The sequence below is a fragment of the Corticium candelabrum genome, chromosome 11 (genome assembly GCF_963422355.1).
Source record: "Corticium candelabrum chromosome 11, ooCorCand1.1, whole genome shotgun sequence".
Taxonomy (NCBI): domain Eukaryota; kingdom Metazoa; phylum Porifera; class Homoscleromorpha; order Homosclerophorida; family Plakinidae; genus Corticium; species Corticium candelabrum.
In genome coordinates, this window is record NC_085095.1 from 351,438 (window position 1) to 365,321 (window position 13,884).

At 41.2% G+C, this 13,884-nt stretch overlaps 2 protein-coding genes and 2 long non-coding RNA genes across 4 annotated transcripts; all 4 read left to right on the forward strand.

The window, feature by feature from the left end:
* Nucleotides 1-988: 988 nt before the first annotated feature.
* LOC134186768 (uncharacterized) lies at nucleotides 989-6,450 on the forward strand. The gene is made up of 8 exons (XM_062654822.1): nucleotides 989-1,463; nucleotides 1,599-4,557; nucleotides 4,629-4,669; nucleotides 4,785-4,859; nucleotides 4,964-5,062; nucleotides 5,131-5,281; nucleotides 5,426-5,628; nucleotides 5,686-6,450. Exons 1-8 carry the CDS (start codon nucleotides 1,038-1,040, stop codon nucleotides 6,235-6,237), a joined length of 4,506 nt encoding a protein of 1,501 aa, XP_062510806.1. The 5' UTR covers nucleotides 989-1,037; the 3' UTR covers nucleotides 6,238-6,450.
* A 1,103-nt stretch (nucleotides 6,451-7,553) lies between these two features.
* On the forward strand, nucleotides 7,554-10,340 carry LOC134186455 (kielin/chordin-like protein). Its single transcript, XM_062654429.1, has 11 exons — nucleotides 7,554-7,617; nucleotides 7,687-7,799; nucleotides 7,867-7,943; nucleotides 9,014-9,145; nucleotides 9,200-9,251; nucleotides 9,309-9,385; nucleotides 9,463-9,556; nucleotides 9,626-9,702; nucleotides 9,762-9,864; nucleotides 9,919-9,983; nucleotides 10,197-10,340. The coding sequence occupies exons 2-11, from the start codon at nucleotides 7,709-7,711 to the stop codon at nucleotides 10,338-10,340; spliced, it is 912 nt and encodes a 303-aa protein (XP_062510413.1). The 5' UTR covers nucleotides 7,554-7,617; nucleotides 7,687-7,708.
* Nucleotides 10,341-10,384: 44 nt separating this feature from the next.
* LOC134186312 (uncharacterized) lies at nucleotides 10,385-10,927 on the forward strand. Its single transcript, XR_009970949.1, has 3 exons — nucleotides 10,385-10,535; nucleotides 10,600-10,779; nucleotides 10,850-10,927. It is a non-coding gene; the product is annotated as an uncharacterized LOC134186312 (long non-coding RNA).
* Nucleotides 10,928-13,256: 2,329 nt separating this feature from the next.
* On the forward strand, nucleotides 13,257-13,862 carry LOC134186813 (uncharacterized). Its single transcript, XR_009971004.1, has 3 exons — nucleotides 13,257-13,321; nucleotides 13,620-13,710; nucleotides 13,780-13,862. It is a non-coding gene; the product is annotated as an uncharacterized LOC134186813 (long non-coding RNA).
* The last annotated feature ends 22 nt before the right edge of the window (nucleotides 13,863-13,884 follow it).

The following is a 13,884-nucleotide window of genomic DNA, read 5'->3' on the forward strand; positions in this document are numbered from 1 at the left end:
TCATTTTCAACACAGTTTTTGTGGACAAACTGCAAGAAGGAACAACGGTCCAACAGCCACAACAATGCCAGACCAGGGAACGTGTTTCATCCTGACTTCCTGCAGGGCCGAGCTGCGTGTTCGATGTGACCGTTAGGAATTCCCTACACTGTACAGGCGTTATATCTCCTAGAATCAGCCGCCCAACTAGGAGCAGCAGCTGCTGGAGGAGACTCCGAGAACATTGCACGGTATGAAGATGAAGCTAACGCAGCTGGACGTGACTTCTATCCTCTAGTTGTAGAGACACTGGGAGTTTGGTCTCTTAGAGATTTTAAAAATTATAGCAAGAAGAACTGTTTTAACGACAGGGACAACGGTCTTTAAAGCTATCCAGCAGTTACTGCAACAACTTTCTTTTAGTCTTTGGCGGTATAATGCTAAACTGATTTTGGACAGACTAGCTATCTGTAATGTTGACAATGTTATGTGGGATATATATATATATATATATATATATATATATATATATATATATATATATATATATATATGTAAGGGTACATTTGCAGCCATGTGTAGTAGACTACAGAACGCGCTGTATGCTTTACATATGAGCTTTCTAGATGATTACAACGGCTCTCTGCCGCGTCTGCTTAGTGCACACGCATTTACAATTTAGACTCAAAACAATAGTTGCGAGATAAAAATTCTTGAACTTTCATCTTCACGCAGTGTACTATATATGATAGGCACACGTCGGACGTACAGCACATGCATGCATGCATGCACGTTTTCATGACCGTCTAGAAGTTCTTTAGTCTATACAAATTATTGTTGTATAATTGAACAGTTCGACCTTCAGTCACTAACATTACTAGCTACAGTAGTAGATCACGAGACTTTTCCTTGAGTAAGTTCGACCTTCAGTCATTACATTACTAGCTACTGGATCACGAGACATTTTCCTTGAGCTGTGGTCTTGAGTAGTTGACGTGTACTTTCGATTCCGTTTTGGGGTAACTCCCAAACATCACACATCAGATCAGTTGGTCACAATGAGTTCATCGGTCGACAACGAACAGGAAGCAACAGAAGGAAGAAGAAACTTGTTTAGAAATTCGCTTACAGTTGGAAAGCAAAAAGAAGGAGATAATGGAGATCTTCAGGCACCCCATTCCAGTGTTTTCTTGGTGGTCGCTCGCCGTGTCATCGGCATTATTTTGTTTGTCGTCGTTTTGGGTACTCTGGTCTTGTCGAAACTCTCATTTTTGGCAATGGCGCATCACTTCAATGACACAAAATCGTCGCTAGACCATCAATCACATGACAATTGGGAAATAAGAAAGGTGGCTAATTTTTGGCGTGTTCTCATCGCACTCATCGTTCCGAATTTATTTTCTTTTGTACGCTGCGTTTGGTGCGGTCTAATCAGTCGCACAAGAAGAAACTACCCTTGGCCGGCTAAGTCAGCCATAGTGGCGGTGAGCTGAAACTCATTTCCATGTTTGTTTGTTTGTATGATATAAATAGCATTCACGTGATAATACTCAAGTTACTCTAAGCACGTGAAGCGTACTGTTGAGGTAAAATAATCTTTATTTTACACTATATTATAGGGATTCGTCACGTCAGTTGTGGAGAGTATTGCTCTTTGCATATTTGCTTTCATTCTAGCTGCTCGAATTCCTAACACTGCGCTAACTATAACTCTCATGAGCGGAGTTTTCAGTGGTACCATCGTTAATCAAATACGTCGCAGTCACAATTTTATGCGTAGAAGAAGTGAAGGTCACGTCCAAGTGGCTGCTGAATACGAACAGTTCAGAGTACCGCGCAATTACCGTTCGCGACGATTTGATGTCGAAGATGAATACGAACAAACAGGAATGCGCACTATGGATAGAGAAAATAGTCAGAGTCAAACGAGAACGAAGTCTTGTTGGAGAGTGTTGCGTGCAAAAGTGCAAGCGTTCTGGAAAAATAAGCGATACCGTACTATCGCTACATGGATTGCACTCATTCTCCAGGTCGGTAGCATTGCAGCTCTTGTCATGGTACTCTTAATTTTCGAAAAACAATTTGACAGTAATCACCGGGGTGTGCTCGTTTCCATTCCGATCGCTCTAGTCTTGCTGTCAATTGTATGGTGTTCGGCTGTTCAGGAATACTTGAACACACCTCAGACCATTCCTGCCGACGGTCGACCGATGGCAAGTGCTCGCTGGAAGAATGGTATTCTGACTGGATTATGGAGAATAATGTCGCTTCCGACTGTCGCTATAATTATGGCATCCATCAATTATGTGAATTTGAATATAGAACTGAAATATCTCGGAGAAGGCTTGAAACGTTTGAGTGATAATTTGTCAGAAGATACATATTTTCTCATTAACATCTTTTGTACTTGGGGAGCCTACATAGCGTCATGGTTAGCGTGTACGGTACGAATGGGTACGATCGGATTTGTTTTGCCCTTGTTGTTAGCCACTCCTGTCGCCGTCGTGACAACCATTGGTCTTTGCGTGAAGCACCAGTTGACCGATTTGGTAACTTGTGGTGATGATATCCATGATTCATTTTATGCATACGGCATCGTTCCCATGCTATTGGGTCTCTTGTGGATATCTCAAATTATCTGCTGTCTCTTCTACGTGTGGCGGACGCAACTCATTCCATTAATGAAAGAAGAAGACCTCTTTATTCAGTCATATTACAATTGTCCTTTTACCGAACAGAGTCTGATGCTTAACAGAAAGACGGAGTTTGACGATGAGAAAGTCATAGATCCGCAAGAAGTCGCTCGTAAAAGTCGCGTGTTCGTCTGCACGACCATGTATCGAGAGCAGCTGCACGAGCAGAGACAACTTCTCGAATCTATTCACGGTATAGCCAAAGAACAAGCGAGAGAGAAAATTCGCTCATTTGAATCTCACATCTTCTTCGACGGTGGTGCTAAAGGCTGTCATACAACAGAATTTGCCAATCAGCTTTTCAGTCTTCTCCACGACGCGCTAAGAATCAACCTGAGTGACGGCAAAAAGTGGGAGACTCCATACGGGCTACAGATACGGTGGGAATTGCCCGGAGATATGCCTTTCTACGTACATCTGAAAGACCCACACAAAGTGAAAAAGAAGAAACGTTGGAGTCAAGTAATGTACATGTCGTACGTTCTCGACTTTCGCTGTCCGAGATCAGAAGACGACGACGACAACACATTTATTCTGACGACCGATGCCGATATCGTGTTCGATCGCGATGCCGTCGAAATCGTGCTCGACCTTTTGTGTCGCGACCAACTCGTCGGCGGGGTATGCGGTCGCGTTCATCCTCTCGGCAGCGGTCCGGTCGTCTGGTACCAAAAGTTTGACTATGCTATCGGTCATTGGTTCCAAAAGGTAGCCGAACACGTTCTCGGCTCGGTAATGTGCTGTCCGGGATGTTTCAGTGTCTTTCGAGGACGCGCTCTACGTGACGTCTTGCCCCAATATGCAACGAAAGCGGATAAAGCCAACGATTTCTTGACCAAAGACATGGGGGAAGACCGCTGGCTTTGCACGTTGATGGTCGAGGCCGGTTGGCGACTAGAATACGCGGCCAGTGCCGACAGTTCGACGTTCTGTCCCGATACTTTCGACGAGTTTTATAAACAACGTCGACGTTGGACGCCGTCGACGATGGCAAACTTGATGGAGTTGTGTTCCAATGCCAAGAAAGTCATAAGTAATAACGACGCCGTGTCTATCGTCTTTATCATTTATCAGGCAGCCATGATTTTCTCGACCATCATCTCACCCGGTACGGTCATCCTCGTCATGTCGGCCGGTATTAGTTACGCGTTTAACTCTTCGAAACATTACGACAGTGGCGGGACGTACATCGCGTTTCTTGTTATTTTCCTTTTTATGGCCTTTCTCTACGGCGTCGTGTGCATCTGGTGTCGGCAGGATACGCAACTAAAGACGTCGAAAGTTTTGACTTTTATTTTCGCCATCATCATGGCCGCTGTCGCTGTGGGAGTGGTCGTGCAGATTGTGAGTGGACTCGAAGGACCGGAGGTACCTACACCTTCGCATGTCAACTCGTCGAGTCCGACTCAGACCAGCAAAGGAATCTCACTGGAACATGTGGCTATTAGTACTTGGTATCTAGCCGCACTCGCTTTGCTGTTCATCATGGCCGCTCTTCTTCATCCGACCGAGTTCTTTTGTCTCTTTCATGCTTTATGGTATCTTCTCTGTCTTCCTTCTGGTTATCTCTTTCTTATAATCTATTCGATCTGCAATCTAAACGATCGCTCTTGGGGAACTCGCGAGACAGTCAAGCAAAACACCGAAGGTCAGAGTATGTGGTCTGTAGTTCGATCTTTCATTGATAAATTGAGAGATGCGTGTGGCTGCTGCGATTGCTGTCACCCTCCGATCCCAAGCAAGCCATCGACACCGGAAGCACGAGATTTCCGATCTGTAGAAGTACAAACGATACCGAGTGATGGCGATGGCGAAGAAAGTGACCGTCAAATCTCCGTTTTGTCTGCACAACGAACAAGAGGCGAAGAACGACCGCCGACCGCAGGTAAACTAAATTCCGCACGCAAACGTCGCTGTATTGGTAGCGTATCTATCCACGATATCGTTTATGTTTAGGTATTTCCATCAGAACGTTTCTTCAGACAATTGGGCTTACGGTAATATATATAGAGTATACCTCATATCTTTACAACTCTATAGATATATAGCTATATATTATAACTACCGGTATTATTAGGTTAAATGATTTATAGTGAACGTGTTTATTTATAGGATAGTGTTTATGCCGACAAGTTTGAAGCTGCAGGTTATACTGACACGTCGTTTTTTATCAAAATGCAAGAGAAGGTATAATAGGCTCGTTTCAAACAACACGACACCTTGACTACTTATACGTGATCCAGTATAAAGAATTCGAATTTATTATTGATAACAACTGTTTGTATACCCAGGACATCAGATCTCTGGGAGTGGAGAAGACTGGTCTTGTCATGCGAGTAATGAGAGCGATCGACGATCTTCCCGACACATCTGTACCACGTCGCGTTCCGGTGCGTATAAATAAAATTGAGTTGTAATTATCAGTAAAGTCGATTGTCATTTTGTTTTCGATGTTCAGGATAATGTATCAGATTGGTTGCTGTCGCTTGGTCTACTTCATTATAGAGAGCAGTTTGCAAGAGCTGGATATGAGGGGAAGAGTGATATAGCCAATCTCGTCTCTATAAATCGAAATGTTCTACAACACGAAATTGGAGTAACAAAGCCAGGTTTGAAACATTTTTGATTTCTAGTAGGTTTTAACTTTATCTAGATATAGTTTATCTTTGGAACGTATGCATGCGTTTAAAGAATTATGTTACGGTTCATATTGGAACTTTCCAAAACTTTATATAGCTCTTCTATATATATAGGACATTTGAGAAAGCTGGAAATGGCCGTGAAAATGATCAAGCATCCATCTGATCGCGAGGTGGCAATAATAAAAGCAAAGGCTGCTATTGACGATTTACCCAAACAAAAGTTGGATGACAACGAAAATGGAAAACTTGAATTCGATTTTTGGCAAGAATTAAAGACGCAAGTTTTGGAGCCAGACTCAGAGGAATACGAAGAGGTTTCTATATCTGACCAGATGGGTTGTCTCTAGTAATTGTAACCCTTTTGTTGACAGGTGGAAACACTAAAGCAAAAACTGAAGGAACTCCGTAACGAGACGGTTCTAGTATTTGCTGTGACGAACATCATTTGGATAGTTCTTATTACCATGCTAGGCGTTCATGCCAATTTGTCTGTTTTCCACACCAACGCTCTTGGGCTTGCTTTCTTAGCAGTGTACGGACTCATTTTTCTCATTCAGTTTCTCACTCTCATTTGCCACCGCCTCATTACTCTCATTCACACTCTCTCTCACCGTGTCCGTTTTGGCTCCAGCGTTATGCCTATTGGATTTGAAAGAGGACAAGACGATGTGGATGATTTGTCCGATTGCGAGGAAGCCCAAATTTACTTTCCAAGGGAAAGGCCTCACCATCAACACCAAGACAAGAGAGTTCGCCAATCGTTGCAAAGGCTTCTTAGCTCGTCATCGTCGAAGAGACGCACTCGGTCATGCAACTTCACCGACGAGGAGCGTCCGCTTGTCACATCTAGCAGAAGCAGAAGGCATATCTATGGAGAAGAAGAGGCACTTGGTGATCATGAAGAACGTCAAACTGTACAGTGAAACCTCTATAGTTATCACAATTACTGTCGTTAGATGTAGACATGATTTGTGTCTTTCAGTGAACATGTTGGCTAGATTGTGTTGCGCTGAGATAACTTCATGGAAATTAACTATGCATGGTTATTAACTATTATAGCTATTCATACTTATTAACTATGCATTTTATAGGTTTTAGGTCTGGTGATGACTTTCAATAGTAATTTGTTTTCTACACTTTTTGGCTAGACTACGCATTATAGTAGAGTATGGAAGCCGAGAAGAGTCATACTGTGCTTCACTGTGCATGATTATTCTGGGCTACAGGTTCTGCTGTTCTTATTGTTACTATGCAATAGAAACGAACGTTAACGTTGTCTCCTAGGCTCTATCTACTATATCTACGAAGTCTGTTGAACCATTCACGAATGATTCAATTATCATGTTTGCAATTATTACAAACGGGACATAAAATTTTAATTTTATAATGTTATACTTAGAATTAATGTTAGGTTCCTGTATAATTGTAGTAAACCAGAAAAACCATTGATTTCGCGTAACATCGCAGGTAAGTTTCTGTTGTACTGTAATACTGTACGTCATGTCATAACTAGTTGCAAATATGAATTACCTAATATAAACGTTTTTATTAATTTAGTTGGCGGTTGTGATTGGAGGGTTCGTCCATTGTTTGTTGTTGATATTTACGACCAAACGCAAATGTTGGTCCGTGATTGGATCACACCGGGAGCGCGGCACATTTCTGACCGTGACAGTCACACAGTGATTTAACGCATTTTGAGTTCGTTTTCTAGCTCGTATCTATAGCAGCTCTCTTTCTCGCGGTGCCACTGTGAATTTTGCCTACTTTACAAGTACTTAGAAAAAACAGAATGACATCACGTTCGTCTATTGGTCGGCAATGACACGACTTCTCGTCTATAAAGTGTAGCTTCATTTGCATCTGCGCTAATAGAGTAGCAATACGGTCGCACGTCGAACGACTACTATACCCTTAGCCCGGATATCAGTTAATTACCGTGCAAATTACCTTTTGGGTTGGCATCTTGTGTTTGAAACTGACACAGTAGTCAGTTGTCTTTTTCATAATCAGTAATTAATTAAGCAGAACGTAGCATGTACCTGCAGGTGTAGGAACAAATGGTCACAGAGCCTTCCAATAATTTTCTGGTTCACTCCCAAAGGCCATATATATGTTGTGTAGCCGACTCTTCCCGCCTGCATCCTTCCGGCGGGATGTCGGCGGAGATGGTCTGGCTATGTTGCAGGTTCGTTATACATCCGGGCCACTTTCGGTCTTCATATTACAATTTCCGGCTATCAGCGCGGGGTATTCGGTGTTCGGTGTGGCTTCGGGTTTCTAGCCTGAGTTGAACTCCCGTTGTATGAAATGTTGTGTCGAATGTAAGATGTTTATATCAGGTCATTTGACAGTGCGCTTTGGTGTGATAGACGAGAGTCAGGAGACAATCGGATGGTTGTGCACACACTTGGAGTTGAAATGCGTCGGTGCTTGTTTTGCCTCTTGCCAGTTCTATTGCTGCTAGGGACTGTATCAGGCCAGGGTATATTTTGCATTGCCATGTTTCTCTACGCTAGTGGGCAGCAACACAAGATGCTCTATTTGTGTAGATTCTGACCGCAAAATTGTAGCTCTGGAGCAGCAGGTGGCAAACTTGACTGAGATGGTGAATCTCATAAATGCAGAGGTACACCTATTGCGTGAATGTATACAGTAATTATTGCAACATGTCATTCATTATGCATAATCATTAAGCATTGATCCTAGAGTTATATGGTCTCTCTGCTGATTGTATACACGCAAGTATCATAGCTGCTAAGCAAACATCACATAGTGGGAATGTCAATTTAATAATAATAGTAATAATAATAATAATAATAATAATAATAATATGAAGTACAGTGACTTGCGAGTGGAGATAAGCTGCATGTGGCATTGTCGAACACTGGTGGTTCCGGTGGTCTTGGGAGCTTTGGGCACAGTGCACGCAGGTATTGCACGGTGGCTGGACATTATTCCAGGTCATCACAACCTGCAGCACTTACAGAAAACAGTGCTTCTGGGATCTACTCAGATCCTTCGTAAAGTCATGTCTTCTTTCTAGACAGCCGTGATGGTCTAAGTACTTCTGAAGCAGGTTTGCTTCCGGTACTTATAATAGACTTTACAAACCAGACTGATATGGTTGAGCTTGACACAATAGAGATAATATCTTTTATTGCACCAGTGCAAGACTATACAGTACAGTTTTGTCCAAGGGGCAAAATAAATTAAAGCACATACACATACAGACATACACCAACACAAACTTTACAGTACCCAGTCATTTCTAGTAGGTAGCAACTTCTTATCTCAAATCAAACAAATGGTGTTGTCATTTACTGTTGATGATTCTGGTTGGTGAGGCTTACATTCAGAAATTTAATTCGTATGTCAGCTAGACCATGATGGCCTACTGTTTTCACTCAGTAATCATGAGCATAATGTTTGAATATGCATACATTCTAACTAACCACCAAACTTTTGCATTGTAAATAGGTGTAGTGGTGTTGTTTTCTAAGCTAGATCAAATGAATATTTAAGACTTTAATCAATTTTTTTATTAAGTTTGGCTTAAAAAATCAAAATTTTTGTCTGAAATGCACTCACCAAATTTGACACCACCCACTCTCCTGAAGGGGCTGGTGGTGCCACAGGATTGACATATGCATTCATACTATTATATTGTAACTGATTTAGTATTGTTTGTTTGAGTAGTTGAATCATCACAAAACAAGAATTGCTTTTCTGGAGGAGTGTGAGTGTCTTCGAAAGTGTGTATATGAAGGAATCGAGAGGCGTCACAACAGTACTTGGTTACAAGACATTTGCACTTCTTGCTCTTGTCAGGTCAGTCGGTGTGGTTGTCCATTGACTTGATTGCATTTCGATCAGTTTTTCTAGGATGGCCGTGTGATATGCACACCATTAGTGGACAATCCTCGGTGTTTAGAAGGTGTGGCATTTTGACTGTAACTGTACTGATGCATGAGTGTGCATGAAAACTTGGCAGGATGCGTGGTGAATAACACACTCTATGACAACAACGAGACCTTTGAACGAGACCCCTGTACTACTTGTGTCTGTAAAGTAAGAAGATGAAATTAGTTGTTATTGCTGTTTGTATATATAAATCCATCTGTGCATTACTTGTGATATTGTTTCAGGCCGGTGAAGTAAAGTGTAACACGTCACAGTGTCCAATATTGCCATGTCTTAAGAATGTCACTTTAACTGGTCAATGTTGCCCTCAGTGCCTTTGTGAGACATCTCATTTAAACACATTCTTAAAGCACAACTGGTTAGTAAGTTGGTCAATTTGTACTATAGCATGTAGAGACAGAGGCAGGGTAATATCGTATGGACGAGTTTACAGACCAGATGCTTGCACACAATGCATTTGTGGAGTAAGCAATACGTGAATTAGCTTGTTCGCACTGCTGGCTATATTATTTGCATCTTCTAGGACAATGCACCATTATCAACATGCACAGTTCAGTCTTGTCCAAATGTCAGTTGTATTGGCACTCCAATCGTGTCACGCAGAGAGTGCTGTCCTGTTTGTAAAGGTATGTCGTTTTTGTTTATATTTACAATGTATGTTTTATTTTTATGGTTGCCAGATTGTCCACCTCATGGTAATGGAGAGGCTTGGGTAGTTGATGAATGTACTAACTGCACATGTGAGGTTGGTGTACTTTTAAGCTTCACGAAGACATCAATCTAGAGGCACAGTTGCACAGTGGAATCTTGACTGCATGTTCACCTTTTTGAATAAGACTAAGCGAGATTGTCACGTTGTTTAAAACATTTATAGTAGAGATTATTGTATAAAATATGTTAAGTAAAGTAGTGAGCATCACATGTTAGGATATTGGTTAATTTGTAATTTTGATTTCAGCAAGGAGAAGAAACTTGTGTCAACGAAACTTGTCCATTTTTGAATTGCAGCCATTCAGTTACTATAGAAGGACGCTGCTGTTTAAGCTGTGAAGCAGGCACGTTGCTAAGTGTTTTTGTTGTGTTGAGTTTCGCATTGTCATAGATATTTGGTCTACTGTCATTGCAGGGTGTTTCTATAATGGCACGTTGTATCCTGAGAACTACAAGTTTGATATTGATTTATGCACCCACTGTCAATGTCATAGAGGATCAGTCACTTGTAAATCTGATGTTTGTCCTCAGTTGACATGTTTGAAAAAGTTTAGGGCAGTCGGCCAGTGTTGTCAAGAGTGTCCCAGTACGTCAATGAAATTGTTTGCTCAACATATTGTATACATTGTAGCTCATTGTATATGTGATAGCTTGTTCAGTTGGTGATCGGCTTGTTGGCCATAATGAGCTGGTTATGATCAATGTGTGTCGTCGATGCTTGTGTTATGACGGGGAGCTATCACAATGTCGGACTCGACAGTGTCGTCCATTGCCATGTCGGCTGGAAGCACAGTATCGACCAGCAGGACGATGCTGCAATGTCTGCAGACGTTAGAAATCTGTAGATGTACTTTAATCTACTGTACATGTATATGTGCTGTTTATTGAATGTCTTGACAGAATGTGATTATGAAGGCAGACGATTTGACCATGGTGAAGTTATTATTCCAAGAAATGACGTATGTGCAAGGTGTTCTTGCTCGGTAATTTTTATGCACACGTACGTGAAACTGTCAGATTCTTATTTCTGTAATTTTGGTAGAATGAAGTAGTGATGTGTTCTGCTGTTATTTGTTCTGAGACGTGTATCCATCCTGTCCCTTCTACTAATCCTTGCTGCGAGAACTGCACAGGTGTGTGTTGTTGCTGTCATCTGTCTCAAATTGACTGTGTTGATGCTGGCATGATTAATGGCATGAGAGCTTTCACAAGAATATTAATTTGGACATCTGTAGATGCATGAGGTTGGCATACAACGTAGTGTTGACGATTGAAAATTTTTATATTCAAATTTATTCCTGTGAGTTTCTTGTTACTAAACGTCAGGAATGATACATGTCTAAAAGTTTTCCAGGTATACTCTTTGTTTTTTTAGAATCTGCACTTGCACAGCAAATGTTGATATTGAAGTTTGTAGAATCACAAATTATAGGCATGCAGAAGACTGTTCAGAGAATCACTCAGACAATAGTGGATACCAATGCACAATTGTACTACGTGTAGGTCAGTATATGTGCTCTTGTGGATTATTAGAAGGTTGTCTTTAGTATGTGGATAGCTAAATGGACAGAGTACAAGCTATACATGGCAGTCACAGGAGCAAACCATATCGTATATGGTATTAGACAGATAAGAGAAATTCGTGAACATAGATAGTAGACTATACGTACATTGAATAATTCATCTTTTGATTCATTTAGTGTTGCTATCTATTGGCCATGTGTATTTGATATGTGTCGTTGTATCTGTTAGACTGCATGTACAACGATGTATTATATGGAAACGGTGTGCAGTTTGAGAATCCTTATGCTAACTGCAGCGATTGCATATGCCTGGTAAGTAGCAAGAACTCCTGTTATGTATTTCTGTTTAGACAAATGACGTACGTCATTATGATTTGTGATGTTGTGTTGTAGAATGGCAACGTCACTTGTACGGAAAGACTATGTCCAACGTTGCAATGTAGCCGTTTGTTGTATTTAGATGACTCTTGCTGTCCAACCTGTGCACCAGGTAAATTATGTAAGTATTTGTATATGACATTCTATACAATAAATATTACTTTGTAGAAGACTGTCAAATAGACAATCGTACAGTGATTCACGGGACATCAGTTCGACTGCAAGACAATCCTTGTAGGTTGTGTACATGTGAGGTACAACAACGATTTGTGTGTGCAACTACGGTACATTGTAACAACCACATTTGTTATGTTAGGACGGGCTAGTAGCATGTGAAGATACGGTATGCCCTGGTGTTTGTACTCATCCTATTCCTCCTCCTGCAGGGCAGTGTTGTAGTGATTGTAATGGTATCGTTTTGAAACAGAATTGTACTCAATTAAGATGTTTAATGAACGCTTGTCTCAATGTAGAGGGATGTTTCTATCAAGGCAGAAATTACTCCTCTGAGTCAGAGTTTCGTGTTGATGACTGCACTACTTGTCAATGCCGAGTAAACAACAGTTACTACGTAAAACAGCATGTGGTCGTGAAAGAATTGATGAGTTTGTTGTATATTTGCAGAGTGGTAATGTTGAGTGTACTACAGAGTCATGCCCAGCTCTTTCTTGTCGTACAACTAAAGTATTTGAAGGGGAATGTTGCCCAGTTTGTCAGTGTGAGTGTTTTATTACATGTGGTACACGTCGGACATGATTCTTGACAAGTGTTGTGTGTCTTTATGCTACAGACTGCTTATATGAAGGCAATCAGTATGAAGATGGTGATGTATTTGTGTCTGCTGCTGATCCATGTAGCAATTGTACATGTCTAGTGAGTTGCTTGATTGTTCTTCTTAAACGTTGTCTTTCTGCACATAGTGAGACTTTTTTTGTTGCAGGCTACTAATGTTTCTTGCAGTCTCATAACCTGTCCAAACTGCACTCATCCAATGCCCAAGTCGAGGGACACTTGCTGCCATGAGTGTAGAAGTCAGTAGCATTCATTTATCTTTTTGTACAACTGCACATGCTTTTCTATCTTGTACTTTACAATGTAGACTGTTTGGACAGAGGCCGTGTTATTCCTAATGGACGAAGATTTAGACCTAATGCCTGCACACATTGTACATGTATGGTCAGTTGAGTTGAAACCATTATTACCACTATATGACGCAGTGAAGTTAATTTTGTTGATTAGGATGGGAGCATAACATGTACTGTTCGGACTTGTTTACCAGTGACCTGTAAGAAGACCAGGACTGTTCGCAATCAGTGTTGCCCTATTTGTCAAGGTGTTTTATACTAGCTCATTACTGTTGTTACTATTGCCATGTTTTGTATTATTAGTGTGTCAGTATGGAGCTCGTACATATGATGATGGAGATCAGTTTTCTTCTATTGATAATCCGTGTGAAGTTTGTGAGTGTAAAGTAAGTGAGCATTAATTCAATCTTGGAATAAACTTTATGTGGCCATGACTCAAGAGAGCATTTACATTGACGTCACAAATGTCATGCTGTTAGCTAGTGTTGCTGGTTTACGACTCTGCCGTGTGTAGGCATGGGCATTGTCTGACTAGATAGGTCTTTCAATAATTATAGACAAGTGCTCATAATTTTGATTCAGCAAATTGTGATCTTACACAGTGCATATGGCAGGGCACTTGTACACCAAGTGTTAACGATGTGGCATGCAAATGTTCAGTATATCAATGCATATTATGGGTAGGGAACTGAAGTGGTGTGTCACCACATTGAATGTGCAGTTTGCACACATCCAGTGGTAGAAGACACTGAACAATGCTGTGCTAATTGCTCAGGTTAGTTTATTGTGGTGAACGAGGGCTGCTTGATTTCGTCAGTACATACTGTTGTCTTTGCTTTGCCAGCATGTGAAGTGGATGGTGTTATTTATGGCAATCTGACACGATTTGTGCATCCTTCTAACCCTTGCTTGCATTGTGACTGCCAAGTGAGTAGATGTGTTAGTTTAC